Source organism: Macrotis lagotis, chromosome 1, assembly GCF_037893015.1.
Source record: "Macrotis lagotis isolate mMagLag1 chromosome 1, bilby.v1.9.chrom.fasta, whole genome shotgun sequence".
Classification (NCBI taxonomy): Eukaryota; Metazoa; Chordata; class Mammalia; order Peramelemorphia; family Peramelidae; genus Macrotis; species Macrotis lagotis.
Window position 1 is genome coordinate 274,472,494 of NC_133658.1, and position 18,971 is coordinate 274,491,464.

At 38.3% G+C, this 18,971-nt stretch overlaps 1 protein-coding gene across 8 annotated transcripts in view; it reads left to right on the forward strand.

The window, feature by feature from the left end:
• RTEL1 (regulator of telomere elongation helicase 1) overlaps window positions 1-18,971 on the forward strand; it is a 116,974-nt gene that overhangs the window by 10,103 nt on the left and 87,900 nt on the right. For all 8 annotated transcript variants that reach the window (XM_074210492.1, XM_074210493.1, XM_074210495.1 and 5 more), the window contains 4 exons: window positions 2,971-3,031; window positions 14,112-14,187; window positions 15,428-15,512; window positions 16,253-16,318. In XM_074210492.1, the coding sequence (XP_074066593.1) occupies window positions 2,971-3,031; window positions 14,112-14,187; window positions 15,428-15,512; window positions 16,253-16,318 (288 nt within the window). The remainder of the gene's footprint in view (window positions 1-2,970; window positions 3,032-14,111; window positions 14,188-15,427; window positions 15,513-16,252; window positions 16,319-18,971) is intronic.

Sequence of the window (18,971 nt, forward strand, 5' to 3'; positions counted from 1 at the left end):
TGTGGAGATAAGAACAATGAAATTTTGAAACTTGTGGTAATATGGATTGTGGAAGAGTAAGGAGTTAAGGATAATGCTGAGGTTGTAACATTAGAAACTGAAGGGGTAATAAAAACACTTTTGAGAAATTTAGGGAAAGGGGGAGTTTGAGGAGAAAGACAATGAGTTCTATTTTGGTTATGTTGAGCTTGAGATAATCTGCAGGCTATCCATTTTGAAGTGTCCTTAAGACAAGTAGTGTTTTGGGCCTTGAGTTCAGGAAAGAGATTTGAGCTGAATATGTAGAACTGAAAATTATTTTTAAAAAGATTGTAAACTCGTGGAAATTTATGTGATCACTAGGGAAGAGTGTGTGTGTGTGTGTGTGTGTGTGTGTGTGTGTGTGTATATATATATATATATATATATATATATATATATAGAGAGAGAGAGAGAGAGAGAGAGAGAGAGAGAGAGAGAGAGAGAGAGAGAGGAGAAGAAACCAAGAGGGAAGGGAAGAAAAAAGAAGAAACAGGCTAGGAAATTTGGAGTGCACCCATCATTAGAGTATATAATATGGAAAATAATCTAGCAAAGGATACAGTTAGGGAGATAGGAAGAAAGCTAGGAGAGAGCAGTGTCATGACAAGAGTATCTAGAAGGAAAGGATTATCAGTGTGAAATGCTATGTGAAGAGGGCTAGAAGGATTCAGATTGAGAGAAGTTCATCATATTATGTGTATCTGGTCACATGTAGCTTCAGCTAATTGACAGCATGAGAAACTAGATTTCAAAGGTTGAGAATGGAAGTAGAGGCTATAAATATCAGCAGACGTTTTTAGTAGTTTGGCCAAGAAAGGGTAAAGGTACAAGGGGTGGTAGCTAGCTTTAGGGATGAGTGTATATAGCCTTTAACTCTTCTGAGCCACATCACCCAACAAAAACTTGTCAAGGGCTATTTATATAATTTAATATTTTGTGACTACAATGTAACCCATATTACCAATGAGTATAATAATATAATGTGATCATGTTGCATGAATGGATTTTGAAGACTGCAAGTTGGCCACACTTGCTGTGGGAGGGGGTGGTTGGTCTAGTGAATGTTTTTAAACATGGAGAAGACTTGATCATATTTATAGGCAGTGGGGAAGAAACCAGTAGAATGGGAGAAATTTGAAGATTAGTGGAAGGGTGTTGTTTGAGGGCACTGGAGAAGACAGAAGGAGATGGGATCAAGTATATCTGATAGGGGTGACTGGCAAGAAAAAAAGTGCCATGGAGCAGTGAGGTGGCTCAATGGTCAGGAGGACCTGAGTTCAAATCTGGTCTCAAATACATATTAATTATATAGCTTTGTGACCTTGGGCAAGTCACTTAACCCCACTGCCCTGCAAAAACTAAAAAGAAAGGGTGACTAGGTGGTGCAGTGGATAGAGTACCAGCCCTGGAGTCAGAAGTACCTGAGTTCAAATCCAGCCTCAGACACATAATAATTACCGAGCTGTGTGGCTTTGGGCAAGTCACTTAACCCCATTGCCTAAAAAAAAGACCAAAAAAAAAAACCTGAACTAAAAAGAAAAAGAAAAAAAGGGCCATCAGTCTCATTAGAGATTGGAGAAAAGGAGAGAATGGAAGATGATGTCATAGGGTTTTGTTATGAAGAGATAGATGGAAGAAGGATCTTAAACTAATGGCCTCTATTTTCTGAGTAAAGAATGAGGTGATTTCCTTACTTGAGGGTTGGGAATAGATGGAGGATCTGAGAGGGGGAAGTTGGAAAGAAAAGGAAAAAAGGTCATATATGATATGTTTGAAGTGAGGAAGTTTGAATTGTCCCTAAGGGTGAGACAGGGAATAACATAAGGAAGAAAAAAGGATGACTTTGCTGCAGTGAGGGTCCAGTTGAGGTAATGATAATCTGAATTTATTGTAGACTCAGATGGATTTTTGTCCAGCTCCATTCAGCAACATATTAAGAAGAGCAGAGGATACATAGGGTAGGAATGAGCCAGCATTGTTTTTTGGCAAGGTATGAATGGCAGTAGAAAAAGGAAAGGGATTTGAGAGTAGAAAATAGAATAGAATAGAACAGGGATGATATTTGGAAGGAAGAAAAGCTAAATCCGAGTAGGTATAAGAGTCTGAGAAAGCACTGAAGAGTAGAGGGATTGGAGGTTATGATCAGGACAAAGAATAGGTTTAGGAGAAATAAGGTATAAGAGAAGATGTAATGATAGGAAGTTATGATCAGACAGAAAAATGTTAGAGTTTTTGATTATGGAATTGGAACATTGGATGAGGGAGAAATTCAGGGTTTGACCATCTATGTATGTGACTGAGCTATATCCAGATCCATAGCTGCCTCTTCATTAAAATTACCTGGTTTTTATTTTGTTTACTTTTATGAATCATCTTTCTTTTGATAGATTGTAAACTTTTTGAGGCAAGGGGACTATTTGATTTTTGTTTTTTTGAATAAATGCTTGCTGATTAATTGATGATTGTGCCTAAATTTCAGAAGCTCTTACTTTATTCCCAGTTTTTGAAACTGGATGAGGGTTGGAGATGAGAAATCCATATCTCCAACCCTTTTCACCTCCCTTTGTTCTGCTTTTTCTGGTACTTTGATATGCAAGTACCCCAGAGAAAGTTGTTGCTCCTAGACAGAATCTGAAGTGACCTGACCTTAGGACCTCATCTAGTCTAACCCCTTGCTGAGGTCATAGTCCCCTCAAAAGCAATCAGACAAGGAATCATCCAGTCTTTACTGAGCATGTCCTTGGATGGGAAATTTGTTCTCCATAAGACAGCTCCTGACCAATGACTGCTGGTGATTGTCTATTAGAACATGGAAGAACTTAAAAATTGGGAGTATAGCACCCCAATCAACCAATATCTTAACTAATCACTTTTGTCATTCAGATTTTCTTTTGCCTTCTGTGTATACTGGACCTTCAGATGAGTACACAAATATATTTTATTTTCTAGATCCACATGTGTCGAAAGAAGGTGTCGACTCACTCTTGTCATTTCTACAACAATGTGGAAGGTAAATGGAAACATCCTCAGCTTTTTTGAAGAGCCATGAGGATATTATTTCTCCCTTTTGTTGTTAATATGTATATAAACCAAGTTGAATTTGCATGGCCTTCCTTAAGGACTCACCCACTTCCCTTGTACTCAACTGGATGGAGCCAGGTACTAACAATTAGGACATGAGGGTTCTATTTCTGACTCAGACCATAAATAGTTCAGCTCATAGAACTTGCCCCTTGTCCCTTTGTCCACATAGGGATAATAATCAGAGATTTATGTTTGATTGATTGTTATGACTTTTAGTTCTTCAGAGATTCCCATAATGATTTATTCCAAAAAAGGCCGTAATGTAGGTAGTGAAAACCTTGTCATGGTTTAATATTAGCATTTTTCTGTCATGGCCTGAAGGGTTGTCAGATTCCCCCCTGAAATTTTGATAATCTTTTGATTATTTATCCAGTAGCATTCAGACTGGCTTCAACAATGTCAATGAAAAAAGTACTTTTAAAACATGGCTTCTGGAAACATATCATTGATCATTAGTATCAGTGCCATCCGATGGTGATGAATTGAGTATTGTTAACTAGACAGGTTCTAGAGTTAGGAAACCAGTGGTAGTCCTTAGTTCAGTATTTAGCATCTTCCCTTAATAGCAAATGACCTTGGGTCTTACTCTTTTCCATAAGGACAACTGTTATAATATCCTTTGCAAGCTGTTCTTTTTTTTTATCTTTAAAAGTTGCAAGCTGTTCTTAAAGTAAAATTCTTCTCTTGTATTAATAACAACTCTTTAAAGTTTACAAGGCACTTTGCTAATGGTAACTGTTAGGTAAATATGAGTTTTTTTTTCTCATTTTACAAATGAGGACACAGACTCTGGAGGATCAGATGATAGGTGAAACTTTTAGCTGGGGAAAAGTCATTGTGGTAGTGCTACTTTTCCTGTGCCTTGATATTCTTCATATTTCCTCCAAATAGTCATATGTCATTTTCTGTCTGGGACCTCTGAAATAACCCTCAAACCATCCATATTTCCAAATATCCAGTTCCTTTGCACAGTGGCAAGCTGGGGTAGAGGGGCTCAGTAGGAAATTATGCAATTGCATAGCCAAGATAAAATCCTGAGAATATATACCCTCGAAAGGAAGAAGTCAGCATTGTCAGGCCTGGTGCAGCCATGCCAAAAGTCCTATTTCTCTTCTTTTAATATGCTGTCTTATTACCAAAGAAATTTAATGGGTGCTAAAGCTGTGCTACATAAAAAAATGGTTTTTAAAAAGAAAATGATAGTATATATTCATTGGTATCTTTAGAATTGAATGATTGTCTCAAATTAGCCACATTTATCTTTATTATTTCGTATTATACTTTTATGACACATTTGTTTTCTTTGAGGGCATGTTTCACCACTCTTGGGGATAAAATCCAATCATGGCAGGTGACCTCACAAGGACTAGAATACTAGGAAGGCTAGAACTCTTCCAATTGTCTTGTTTTCCATGTATTTAACTTTGTTAGTTGTTTTTAAATCTTTTAGGAAGTAAATACAGATTCTAGATACAGAAAATGTTTTCTTAATTAAAAATTGGCAGTTCTAACACTGGGTCTTTCTTTTTTTAATTTTTTTTGATTTTCATTTTTTTAAGAAAGATTTTATTTATTTTGAGTTTTACAATTTTTCCCCTATTCTTGCTTCCCTCCCCACACCCCCCATAGAAGGCATCCTGTTAGTCTTTGCATTGTTTTCATGTTATACATTGATCTCAGTTGAATGTGATGACAGAGAAATCATATCCTTAAGGAAGAAAAATAAAGTATGAGGTAGTAAAATTGCATAATAAAATAATGGTTTTTTGTTTTTCTGATTTGAAGGTCTTTGGTTTTTGTTCAAAGTCCATAATTCTTTCTCTGGATACAGATGGTATTCTCCATTGCAGATATCCCAATATTGTCTCTGGTTGTTGCACTGGTGGAATGAGCAAGTCCATCAAGGTTGATCATCACCCCCATGTTGCTGTTAGGAACACTGGGTCGTAAGAACCCTATTATTTTACCTTAAACCTATTAGATCTCAAGTGTCTATCTCTGTCTTTGGAAGTCCTTTGAGACTTACAGAGAGCATTCTGGAACTTCCAGGATCAGTTGGGAATTCAGATGATTTCTTGGTGAGTCACTGCTCTCATGTAGTCTAGGATTTCTTTCTCCTGGAGTGAATCCTTTATGAGAATAGCCTAGTACTCTTTATCCTTTCCCCTTCTGTGTCACTAGAATTACAAACACAAAGTCTGTTCTTGCTATGCCACTGGGAATAAATAAGTTAACTGAAGTTAACTAAATCATTCATCCTGGGTCCCCAATTTCTATGAATAAATGTGATTTTGTCTGAAGTTCAGCTTGAATACAGGAGATATAGATTAAGCCACTTGGTAGGCATTAGGAGAATTAGATTGTGGTTTTGCTATTTGAATTTTTACTATTACTGACATGGGCAGGAGGGCACAGAAAGAGAAGCTGCCCATTTTTTCCCAACCAATTTACATTGTATCATAACAGGTGGGAACTTAGTGTGAATAATTTAGTTAACTTCAGTTAACTTATTAAACATTTATTAAAAACCATCTATGCCTAAAATGTAATGATTAGATGTTAAGAATGTAGTTTGGAGCTCCAGTGATAAACTAGGATTCAAGTAGTGAAAGAATTTCTCAATCACTAAGGACTCAGGGTGATAAGGGACAGTTAAGTTTTACTTCTCAAGTGCACAGTTATTGCGTGTGGGCTTTCATGGATAAACTGCTAGCACGGGGAAAAGCTAGGATTTATATAGGGGCACAGGGGATGACCTACATGTTTTGTAAGGTGCCAGCACAGCTAGTGATGAGAATTATATATTTAGGGGTAACCTGAACTCATTTTGGGAAACAAAGAGCTAACAGTTTGTTATTATGTTGGACTTTTTCCTCTGATTCCCTGTCCTTGTGAGATTTGATGACTGAGACACAGAGTACACAGGTGGTTGTTATCAATTCAAGGTCTGATATAAGAGAGGACATTTCTCAGGACTATTTCTCAGAGTAGCAAGGAATATTGTAAAAACTTTTTTTCTCAGAATAACAAAACCAGCATAGTTCATGATTTAATTTACTATAGAGAGGCAAAGAGTTTAATTATTTGCTTTCTGCCTAGCCTTTCCATGTTAACAAGTATATAAAGAAAAATATGAAATAATGCTCAAAGAACGTATACTGCATTGAGAGTTTATAACATATAATCAATGAAATAAATATAAATTAATCTGAGGAATTAGAGAGCCCTTACATCTGTGGGGATAGGGGAGAAGAGAAACAAAGTGGGGATAAAGTTAGTTTGGTCCTTGAGCTCTGAAGGGAGCTTAGATAGCTGAGGGAGGTGTGAGGAAGGCATGCTTGGCTTAATACATACAGGTTGATTGATTGGAATGCATTCTAAGCTTGTGAAAATAGGAGATAGGAAATGGAACTGAAAAGGCAAATAGTGTAGGCAACCTGGATTAAAGATTTGCAAAGGATGCATACTAAAAAGAGCAAGAGGATTCAAGAATCTAAAATACTTGTTCAACAGTTAATTCTAGGGTTCAGACTCTGAGGGAGGAGAAGATAATAAACATTTATTAAGTGTTTATTATATTATGTGCCAGGAAGTACTTTACAAATAAGTCATTTGATTCTCATAGTTTTATATATATATATCACCTTGGGAGATAGTGGTTATTATTGTCCCCATTGTGCAGTTGAAAAAAATTGAACTGGACAGGTTAAGTAACTTGCCTAGGGTCACACAAATAGTAAGACCATGTTTGAACTTGGATCTTCCTGATTCTAGGCTCAGGGTACTGTCTCCTTTACCACTTAGCTACCTTACTTCTTACTAAGCCTATTTGCCAGTTTGAGCAATCTTATTCTATATTGTCTCCTCTAAGATTGCCCCCCTCTATTATTCCCATTTTATCACTTTTTTTCAGTCTGTTCCTGGCCCATTCCCTACTGCCTAGAATAACAGACTCATGACTTCCCCATCATGAAAAAAAAACCCTCATTTGATCCTTCCATTCCTGCTGTCATATTTTATCTCTTCTGCCCTGTAGGCAAGTCCTCAATAAATAGATCTCTCCATATTCTCTCCTCTTACTGTCTTCAAAATCCTTACCAAATCCTTACCAAAACTATTCTCTGCAAAGTTACCAAGGATTTCTACCTTTTGCTTCTTTTTGTTTTCCCAGAACTTGGCATAGTGTCTGACACATAGTAGGCATTTAATAAATGTGTGTTGATTGATTTATTGTAAAAAAGAAAAGTGAGGCCAGAAAAGTGGTGGTATACTAGGAGAACAAAGAGAGAGGGGGCATGATTGGCAGTCACGGTTGAATAGTAGACTATAGAGAAATAAGCGGAAAGAGAAATGGGACATTATGATCATCGAATGTAATTTCAGTCAAGATTATACATATAATGTTTTGAATTCTGATGAAGGCTAAGGTGGGGGCACCATCCCTGGAAATGACTGAAATGAAATGGAGAGGAAGATAGGAGAGTTGATGAGTTTGATGAACTAAGACCAGAAAGAGGAAACAGAATAAGAGGTTTTTAATCTTGGTAAGACAGGAGCTCTGAATTGTAGAGGATGGAGAAGTAGGAGATAGAAAATTGCTAGTTACAGGAAAATAGACAAATGAAAAGGGCATCCATTTATGTGATCAGTGAAGGTGATGGGAGTGTTAATGATAATAGTGATTGGTAGTGGTGTATTGATGGAAATAGTTGTGAATCTTGGACAAAATGCAACCAAGTTGTTATACTTCTTGAGACAAATTGATTCTGGTAGAATCATGTGGTAAGATCCCCTAGCCACTTCACATCATTGTGGCAATGGTAGCAGGGAATCCTTCTCCAGCAGCCAGTCCTTATTCTCACCCACTAATGTCTTTACACCTTCAATAGCAATGAAAAATTGATGGTACTGTTTAATATTGAGTGATAAGTTGTGAAAGAAGGCAGAATTGCTCAGGATTAAGGAGACCTCTAATCCCAGTCCTTGAGAACAGCCAGGGCTGGAACCCCTACCTTCCAGGGTTTTGTGATAGAGACAGAGTGCATGCTGGGGCAGAGATATCTGTGTCAGAAGTTCCTTGTTTGATCTAAGCAGCAGTTGTCTCAACCTGTTTTCTGTGGCCTTTGGTGAAGCATTTCCATTAGTTCAGCCAATATTTAAGACCTATTCATCTAAATCATTGTTTCTAACCTTTTTAATTTTATGCCATTCCTTTAGATTTTTTTTTTATTTTTATTTTTAGTTTTAGTTTTTGCAAGGCATTGGGGTTAAGTGGCTTGCCCAAGGCCACACAGCTAGGTAATTATTAAGTGTCTGAGGCTGGTACTCCTGACTCCAGGGCCGGTGCTCTATCCACTGTGCCACCTAGCCGCCCCTCCCTTTAGATTTAATGGGATTCACCAGAGTACATTTTCTTCCTTACTTCTTCATCAATACCACCTTGTTCAACCATCTATTAATTTCTTAAACACACATACACACACACACTTACAGAGACACACGTTCATACACCCTTACCATCCCTCTTCTTTCCCACAATAGGTATGTATTCCTGGTAGCACTGATGCCACATAGGCCAGCCACAATAGTAGAAAATATCAGAGATCAGATCTTCTTATCAAAAATTGGCAAATGGAAACCACTATGCAGCATGTGCCAAGGATGTCCTTGGGAAGCTCCCCGTCTCTTCTTCCCCTCTCGCTCTAATCCACATAGTTTATGATGGAAATATAAAAGACCAATGATATTATTGTTCACAAGAAAATCACAGGAAGGAGAAGCAAAGGAGCAGGAGTCCTCAAGTGAATACTTTATGCTGACAGTTTTTGATCCTGTGCTGAAAAGTGCAGAATGATGGATAGAATAATTCTAGTGGCCTAGAATTAAATCTCTCCTCTGTAGGAGTTCTTGATCTGTGCTCATTGGTTCATTATTCTCCTCATAACTTCCCCAGAAGGCCTATACCAGGTATTTGATTGAGGAAACCACAGGACATAGAGCAAAAGAACTATTTGTGGCCCTTATTTCATTTAGAAAAGGTCTGGGCTTAAGGATTTTGAGGATACCTGACTTTTATACCTATTGTAGTTGACCTGACTTAGGTGATATTAGGGCCCCCAGGAACCACCCCTTCAGCCAGCTCAAACCTCTAGAGACCTCCCTGGGGAGACATTGCCTTTGGGGAGCCCACCTTAGCAGTGATTAGGGGAGACAGCTTGAAAAAACCTAGAGCTGCCTTTCTTTTGCCTTATTCCTTGACTTTTACTTCTCTTGATGCCAGACCCAGACAAGCCCCTAAACCAGTTCCAACCAGACTTTCTGTTACCAGGGAGGAAAAAAAAATCTTTGCCAGTCATAAATCTAAAAGTCTTTGTTGCACCATTGCTTAAACTCTGGACCACTGCATAAGAGAGCCAGCCTCTCAGCTTCCTGGGAAGCTGCCCAGCATCAGCAGTGTTGGCTAAAGACCAGAAGGGATGGAATGGGATGGGCAGCAGAAGGCTGAGTCAGTTGTTGGGAATGTAAATAGCAGGAGATTTCGGTGTAAGCAGAAATCAGCACAGAGTAGAGAGAGGAGAAATAGCTAAAGAAGGAAATGGAGTAGAGGGGCAAAAGAGTATCAGAGAACTGATTGTCTTTCTATCCAGCCTTTTGTAAAATAAATTGGGAGTATGTGAAGGAACAAGAAAAGTTTAAGCCAAGTGGGTTCTTCTGTCATGTTAACTGCCCATCTGTTGAGGCACCTTCTTAGAGAACCCCCTTTGACTGTCAGCTGTACAGGCCAAGGCTGCTTTTTGGTGAGGAAGGAACCCATGAAGATATAAGTCTTGGCTGTTCCAGACCTACTTACATGGCATATCTAGCACCTGTAATTATGAAAACCTCAAGAAAGAAGGAGAAAGTCATGTCCTGAAAAAGAGGCTTAGATCTGAATTGCCTCTCTGCCATTTTTCCTTCCTCCTTCTCCAGGAGCATTGTTGAGACTGACGGTTTGCAAAAGGATTTTTATCTTTGAACTTTTTGAAAATTTTACATTATTTATTGTCTGATAAAAAATCCATATTATCTTCACAAATAAATATCATCCATAGTGCCTTTTATTCTCTCTTTTATCAGCACTGACATTTACCTTTGCAGAACCCCTCACTTTTTCCATTCTGTTCTTACATTTCTGTCACTTGTTTCTTGATGCCATTTTCTTCTCATAGGCCATGCCTTGAAATTTTGTGCTTTGGTTCATTTTTATTTGCATAGTCAAGGGAAATAAATTCTGCCAAAGTCTGTTGTTTTACTACTACCAAAATGAGTTCTGAATCCAAAGGAAAAAAATGACATCTGGAATTGTCTTGTGCATCTTGGCTAGTTTTTCTTGAATTTTAGTTTTAGGCAACTATGGCCTTCCAGGATGAAGAATATCTATAATCATTTGTTTATACTGAAAAAGTCCATTGTCATGAACTACCTGATTCTGATTTTTACAGTGTCATTCATGGTGGTAGATGGCTTCTTGAGCAGCAGGAGAGGGAAAGGAAGAATTTTATTTTATTTTATTTTTTTTTTAGATTTTTCAAGGCAATGGGGTTAAGTGGCTTGCCCAAGGCCCCACGGCTAGGTAATAAGTGTCTGAGGCCAGATTTGACCCCAGGTATTCCTGACTCCAAGGCTGGTGCTCTATCCACTGTGCCACCTAGCCGCCAAAAGAAGAATTTTTTAAAACATTCTTCATACCTTATACTTAGGTCTTAGTTTACTTTTTCTTCCTACTGAAACTAATTTCACCCTGACTCTTTCAAACTTTTTATAACATCTTTCTGTTGCGGAGTCTTTTTTCTTTGTCTTATTTCTCTATTCCTAAGGGTCTAAAAACTTGAATTTACCCAGTTTTTGTAAATTGTCTTTGTAAATCACTTGAGGTTTCTAGAGTGGAGGTAGAGGTTTTTAGGGATGGCAAGAAGTCTATGTAATATAGATCACAGAATTCCTGGTCTTGGCCCCTTTAGTTCCCTTCTTAAATGTTGTTTCTTATTGAAGGTACCTCCTAGGAAGTGTTTTAGAGCAATCTTAGTCCCCCATGGTCTGAGGTTCTAGGTTCTAGTGCTGTAGAAACACCCCCATATTCCAGCTTACATTCACATATGTGAGCCATCTGAACTAACTTGTCAGTTCACAGCAATAATGGATGATTTGAAACAAAGAAAGTCACATTTGATCTTCCTATTCCTTGCCAGAAAGAGAGATCTGTTTTCATTAAGTAATTTTAGGTATTAACCCTTTTGGTTTTAGGATTTTTAGTAGATAATTCTTTTTCTTGCTCCTGTTTTAGCTGCTTCTTTGCTTAGTGGATTTTAAATTATAAAGGGAAAGAAGTATACCCTGGAGAATATACCAGCCAGGCTTAAACAATGACTCTTAATAGGAAAGCTTTCTGTTGGTCTCTGGGTGAGCTCTAGTACACAGTGTGCCAATTGGCTGCTTCTGTTGCTATGGTGTTGCTGAATGGATACCTTCTCCCCTCTTTCTGTCTTGTCTCTACCTTTTCCCTTATTTCTTTATTTTGGGAACCTTAGAGATATTTTGGGCTCATCGTGTTCTGGAGGAACAGTTTGGTTCTTTAATGAGAGGAGGGCTCATGTAAGGGTAGTTCTAAGTGTTTGCTTATTCTTGTCACTGGAATTAAGATCCTAGTACTTGCTTTTAGAATAAACGAAACCAGAGAGTTCACTGACGCAAATGCTAGCTCTTTCAGTGGCAGGGGAAATGGCTGGAAAACCTATGCCACATTTCTTATAGGAAAACTATTATTTTAAAGGGCATATCTAAAGACTTCTCAGAAAAAAAATTGAATAGTCAGTAGTGGTATGATTAATGAATCTTCTGTACCTTCTTGTAAGTGCCACATTAAAGGGCCCAAATCCTTGGCAGCTTATTTTGATGCCTGGTTTTCTTTGCCAACAAGAACTCATATTTTTTCAGATGGCTTACCACACAATATTCTCTGAGTTCTTTCTCATTTCAGAATTTTTGATCCTGAACTTGACTTGAGATGATCACTACCTATTGGCCATGATAGAGGAAGATAAGAGTAAAGAAGCAGGGTCAGGGCCATTGAATCAACCTTCTTATCTTGTCCTCCCACTCCTCCCCTTTTTCTAAGATTTGTTATTGACTTCTCTACCTGATTTTGGCCCTTTTCTTAGACTAGATGGATCTCCACTGGGTTGACCTTTACTGACCTTCCCCCCTGCTCTGGCTTGTCTTTAGTTTTCTGTATCAAGGGTCTTTAGCTCCTTCGTTCTCCTTGTGGCAAAGCTGTTTCTCTGGTTGTTTGTTTTTCCTTAGTCCCCTTTTGTATCTCTGGCTTTGTTCCACAGTACTGTGTGACTTAGATCAAGTCCTTTTAAAAAGCAAACTTTTTAAAAGCAAAGACTATTTAGAGGTGGGATGAGAGAGTATAGTAAAACTCAATAATAGTCAATCTTAGCACTTCAAAATTGGGTTTCCTTTATTGGGTTTTTTTTTTAGGTTTTTTTGCAAGGCAAATGGGGTTAAGTGGCTTGCCCAAGGCCACACAGCTAGGTAATTAATTATTAAGTGTCTGAGACCGGATTTGAACCCAGGTACTCCTGACTCCCAAGGCCGGTGCTCTGTCCACTATGCCACCTAGCCGCCCCTCCTTTATTGGTTTTTATTCATATAATTGTAGTCAGTTTCATTTTGGCCTTTCCATTTTTTCCATATTCTTCATATCTCATAGATGAATTTTTAGTTCTGATTATAATTACAGATTTTGATTATTTTTTAAGATCTTCAATGCTGTATTGCTTCTGAACCTGACTTTTTTATTTTTATATTTAAAGTTACCAAAATTTATTTTAATTAAGAGTGGACAAATCAAGAAGTGAATTATCTCTGTATTACATTCTAACAGCTCTTCAACTAAGGACTATCTCTAGAGGTTTGCTTGAATTGAGATTATGCAAAAACAATAGTCCATTGCAACTGCTGTCTCCATGATAGTTTGAAGAGGAGGTGAAGGTTATCTGTCAAATTGAGTGAGTTGTTTTTCAGATGTATCCAATTCATCAAAAGTCTATTTGGAGTTTTCTTGGCAAAGATACTAGAGTAGTCCTTATTCAGCTCATTTTACAGATGAGGAAACTGAGATGAACAAGGTTAAGTGACTTGCCCAGGTCACAAAGCTAATAAGCAACTGGGGCCTGGCACTCTACCCATTAAGCTACTTATCTGCCTCAATGAGGTATTGAGATAGGGAAAAAGAGAGGTCTGTTCATCCTCTGAGAGTCTCTGACTGAGCTACTTTTCTGTTTATTCTATCACATAAAGCTCGGTAATACTGTAGATAGTGGGCATTCCTGCTCAGTCTACTTTGAGATCTTTTGACATTCCTGCCTCTCTGGGTTTTGACACCACACAGTTTGTCCTAGAGATGGAATGAAATATGCAGCTTGCTTTTCACTTCTCTTGGTACTTTGAAAAAAAGACTTGTTTTGTATCCCTACTTGGTTGGCCTCCAACTATGAGTTTTGGAATAGATATATAGCCTAAGATGGGAGGATTCATGCCAAGGAATAGAGTGTGTCTATTCTTTCTTCCGGTTAACTTTCATTAACGTTCTTAAAACTTTCCCAAGAGAGATATAATTATGCTAACAGTCTACACAGTATGGCAGGCATTGTCTTTTTTCCCAAAGTATTATCCCAGAGCACCCTGCTATTTGGAACTTATACTTTTCAGCTTATGGAATGGTCTCTGGCCTTGAGGCTTGAGGTATGAATCAAGAATTCATGAAACCGGGGGCGTGGACAGAGCACTGGCCTTGGAGTCAGGAGTACCTGAGTTCAAATCTGACCTCAGACACTTAATAATTACCTAGCTGTGTGGCCTTGGGCAAGCCACTTAGCCCCATTGCCTTGCAAAAACTAAAAAAAAAAAAAGAATTCATGAAACCTCTGTGGGAAAAATAGACTTTTTATTCATTCTCACAGAGAAGAGCACAGAGAAGGAGCTGGTCACTCCTATCTTGGACATTGAAGATTTGGTTAAAGGTGGCAACAAGCACAGGTAAGAACTTCCTTTGCTCCCCTCTTCCCTTTACTGCTCATCTTTATGAGAGGCAGAGGAAGGCTGACTGATTTGAGCCTTCTCATGATGCCTGCTCCCTATCCCAGTGTCTCCTTTGGATGGGGCTCTTGATTTTAGCAGAGTAGATAATAGAACTTCATAACCATGATCAGAGTTGCCAGAGGAGCCAGTGGAGTTGTGTGAGCTCCCTCATGGTTCTTCTCAGAGGTTCTTTCAACCCCTAGCCAAACCACTTAGCCTATTTTCAGTTTTTGCTAATATCCATGAGTACAATAGAACTTCTAATTCTGTGAGACCCAGCTAAGTCCTTTTTATTGTTGAGTAGCTAGTTCTGGTGCTACCTCCCCTTATTTGTGGACTCTGGGTTATCTCACAAAAGCAACAAAAAGGGGTGGCTAGGTGGTGTAGTGGATAAAGCACTGGCCTTGGAGTCAGGAGTACCTGGGTTCAAATCCGGTCTCAGACACTTAATAATTACCTAGCTGTGTGGCCTTGGGCAAGCCACTTAACCCCATTTGCCTTGCAAAAGCCTAAAAAAAAAAGGCAACAAAAAGGATTATTAGCCAGAAATCAATGTTATCCAATTACATTGAAGGTCTTTACCTTCCTGAAAGTAAAAGTCTTCAGAAAGAAGGTTGAGAATTGTAAAACTGTAAGCACATTATTTGAAAAATGACGAGTGTTACAGACTTGGTAGGAAGCCCAGTGTTGTTCCTGGATCCTTAATGGAGAAAACTAAAACATTATTTTTGATCTATGTAGCTTCCCAGTTCTCCTTTTATATGAACTCTAGACATATGGAAATACCTATTAGTTGGGCTTTTGTCCCATTGTCTTCAAAACTAATATACCCATTCTATACATTGAAGATGTCACAGCCCTTCTATTCTCTAGGAAACTCTTAAGGTGTACTTGTAATGGGAGTTTCCTCATTCAAGACTTCCAATACCCTGAATTGGAGAATAATCAAGGAAAGTGTGTTTTCATCTTTCTTTTTTTTAATGTATAAATATTTTATTTGTTTTTCATTTACATACAATAGTAGTTTCTAATAGTTTTTTTTTTGCCAGGTTTTGAATTTTTACGGTTTTTTTTCCTCCCTTCTTCCCTCCCTTCGCCCAACAGAAGACACTCTGATATAGTCTTTATGTTTGCTTTCATGATATGAGTAGATCCAAATTAGCATTCTCATCTTTCCCTGTTTTTTCATTTTAAACAGAGTCTGCCCTTATTATTTATCTCGGACACTAAAGCAGCAAGCAGACATAATTTTTATGCCATACAATTATCTCTTGGACTCCAAGGTAATACTTCATTATTTGTATTAAAACTTATTTCCTTATTGACTTTTAGTGATTTAAACCTAGTGCAAAAGGGATACTTCAGACTCACATTTTGCCTTGACAAAATGCATTGTTTTGGGGGCAGCTAGGTGGTGCAGTGGGCAGAACACTGGCCCTGGAGTCAGGAGTACCTGAGTTCAACACACACACACACCCCAGAATTTCAGATCAATCATTTTCTGGCAGCATGAATAGTGCCAACTAGCTATTGGGAAAAGGCCCTTTTCAGAGCAGTCCTGTAAAATTTCAAATATTGGTTTTGTCAAAAGGATTCTGATCATTTGATACCTTAAATAAAAGGAAACTTTGCATCATATGGCTCAGTATACTCTGGAACTTCATTTCCACAGAGCACAACAAGAGGACTAAACCCTGCCATCCTCTGGTCACAGGAGGAGGCAGCAGAAGGTGGCTGCTGGGAGAAGTCAGTTTACTTCTCTGTGCTTCTGGAAATCTCCTCAGCACAGACATGCCTCTTGAAATCATGCCTGAGGTTTCAGGTCTCTCAGTTTTCTTATTTTTTGTTTCCCTGAAGCAGATACCATTTATTCTGCAAGACTGATCAATTCAAACTATTTGAATAGTTTTGTGTAGAGTTTTTGTCCAGAAACCCTTTTATAAGTACATACTGGTGGTTGTTTCATTTTCATTTCATCACCTTTAGCCTTATACATCCCCTTTCCTTAACTTTTCTTTGGCAGACACGAAGGGCCCACAATATTGATCTGAAAGGGACAGTAGTGATCTTTGATGAAGCTCACAATGTGGTAAGTTTCTAGGTTTCTTTACATTTACCCTTAGATAATTGGATGGGACTTGTTAGAGACTTAGATCAAGTCCTTTTAAAAAGCAAACTTTTTAAAAGCAAGGAGTATTTAGAGGTGAGATGAGGGAGTACACTAAAGCTCAATTATAGTCAGTCTTGGCATTTCAAAATTAGATTTCCTTTATTGGTTTTTATTCATATGATTGTAGTTTCATTTTGATCTTTCCATTTTTTTCACATTCTTCATATCTGGTTTTTTATGACACAATATTACATATATTGCATTAACATTTCATGGTTTATTCAGCTATTTCCCAAACATTGGATACATAGGAGGTATTTGGAACATTTGTGTAGCATTAGGTTTTTCTTCTTTTTTTTTTAAATTTAATATTCTCATTTTGTACAATGTGTTTTTTTACATTAATAAAATATTCTTGTTTAAGATTAAACGAAATAGCCCCTACCCCCATATATATATAGACTTGCTTGAGTAATAAAGGGGAGAGAAAAAAATTAAAGTTAAAAAAATAATAATAGTAATAATTGTAGGTATGGCCAGGTGGTGCAATGGATGGAGCACCAGCCCTGGAGCCATGAGCACCTGAGCCCACATCCGGCCCCGTACACCCAACAATCACCCAGCCGTGTGACATACAAGCCACCTGAACCCCTCTGCCCTGCAAAAACCAAAAAAAAGAAAAGAAAAAAAAGACATAAAATAAAATAGTAATAGTAGGGGTGGCTGGGTGCTGGACAGAGTATTGGCCCTTGAGCCAGGAGCACCCAGGTCAAAATCCGGCCTCAAACACCCAATGATCACCCTGCTATGCGGCCCCACATAGGCCACCCAGCCCCATTTGCCCTGCACCCCCCCAAAAAATAATAATAAGAAGAAATGTGCTTGAGTCTTTTGTTCCAACACCAACAACTCTGTCGTGAGTGGGTCACATTCTTTATGATAAGTCCATGGCAAAAGTTACTTCCATATTTTTCCACCATTGTCATTGCTGATCTCAATTCCCTCCTTTCGTATTTCTCCACTACCATGTACTATATTTTCTCTCTCCTTTCACTCTGACTCTGCTGTAGGGTCGCTGAATGGCGCAGCAGACAGATCTCTGTCCCTGGGGCCAAGAGGCTTGAGCCTCCATTCCACCCCTTAGGCCCAGCATCCACCTGGCCCTATGGTTCCAGACAGGCCATCCAATCCCAGCCCCTTGCAAGAAGTAAAAAAGAAAATGTGTTATATCTGACCACTCTCCCCCCATGGTCCATCCTCTCCTCCATCACTCTCATCCTCCCCTTCCCCCTGTCTCCCCACAACTTCTTACTCCAGATGCCTATACCCCATTGAGTATATATGCTGTTTCCTCTCCTAGCCACCTCTGATGAGAGCAAAGATTCCCTCATTCCCCCTTGCCTTCCCCCCTTCCATATCATTGCAATAGCTCATTGTAATAAAGAAAAATCTTATTATATGAAATATCTTGGTCTATTCCCCCTCTCCTTTTTCTTTCTCTCATTACATTTCCCTTTTTTCTGTTGACTCTATTTTTACCCCATATTTTATCTTCAAATTCAGCTTTCTTCTGTGCTTCAACTATAAGAGCCCCCTCTACCTGCTCTATTAACTGAGAAGGTTCATATGAGTATTATCAATGTCATTTTTCTATGCAGGAATACATGCAGTTCATCATCAAGTCCCTCATATTTTCCCCTCTCCTCCAATCTCCATGCTTCACCCAAGTCCTGTATTTGAAGATCAAACCTTCTGTTCAGCTCTGGCCATTCCAACAGGAACATTTTAAATTTCCCTGGTTCATTGAAAGTCCATCTTTTTCCCTGGAAGAGGACATTCAGCCTTGCTGGGTAGTTGATTCTTGGCTGCATTCTAAGCTCTTTTGCCTTCCGGAATATTATATTCCAAGCCCTACGAGCTTCCAATGTAGTTGTTGCTAAGTCCTGTGTGATCCTGACTGCAGCTCCATGATATTTGAACTGTGTCCTTCTGGCTGCTTGTAATATTTTCTCTTTGACTTGGGAGTTCTGGAATTTGGCTATAATATTCCTAGGGGTTGGTTTTTTGGGATCTCTTTCTTGGGGGGATCTGTGGATTCTCTGCATTTCTATTTTGCCCTCTGCTTCTAGAATATCAGAGCAATTTTCCTGTAGTAATTCTTTGAAAATGATGTCAAGGCTCTTATCCTGGTCATGACTTTCAGGTATTCCAATAATTTTTAAATTATCTTTCCTAAGTCTGTTTTCCATATCAGTTGTTTTTTTCAATGAGATATTTCACATTCTTCTAATTTTTCATTTTTTTGGTTTTGAAGTATTGATTCCTGATTTCTTGTAAATTCATCAATCTCTGGAATTCTATTCTTTGTATGAAGGATTTGTTCTCCTCAGAGAGTTTTCTTATTTCTTTTTCCATCTGGCCAATTTTGCTTTTTAAAGCATTCTTCTCAATAACTTTTTGAACTGTTTTATCCATTTGACCTAAGCTGGTTTTTAGCATGCTATTTTCTTCAGCATTTTTTTGGATTTCCTTGACTTGACTAGGCTGCTGACTTCATTTTCATGTCTTTCCTTCATCTCTCTCATTTCTTTTTCCAGTTTTTCTTCTAACTCCCTCATTTGATTTTCAAAGT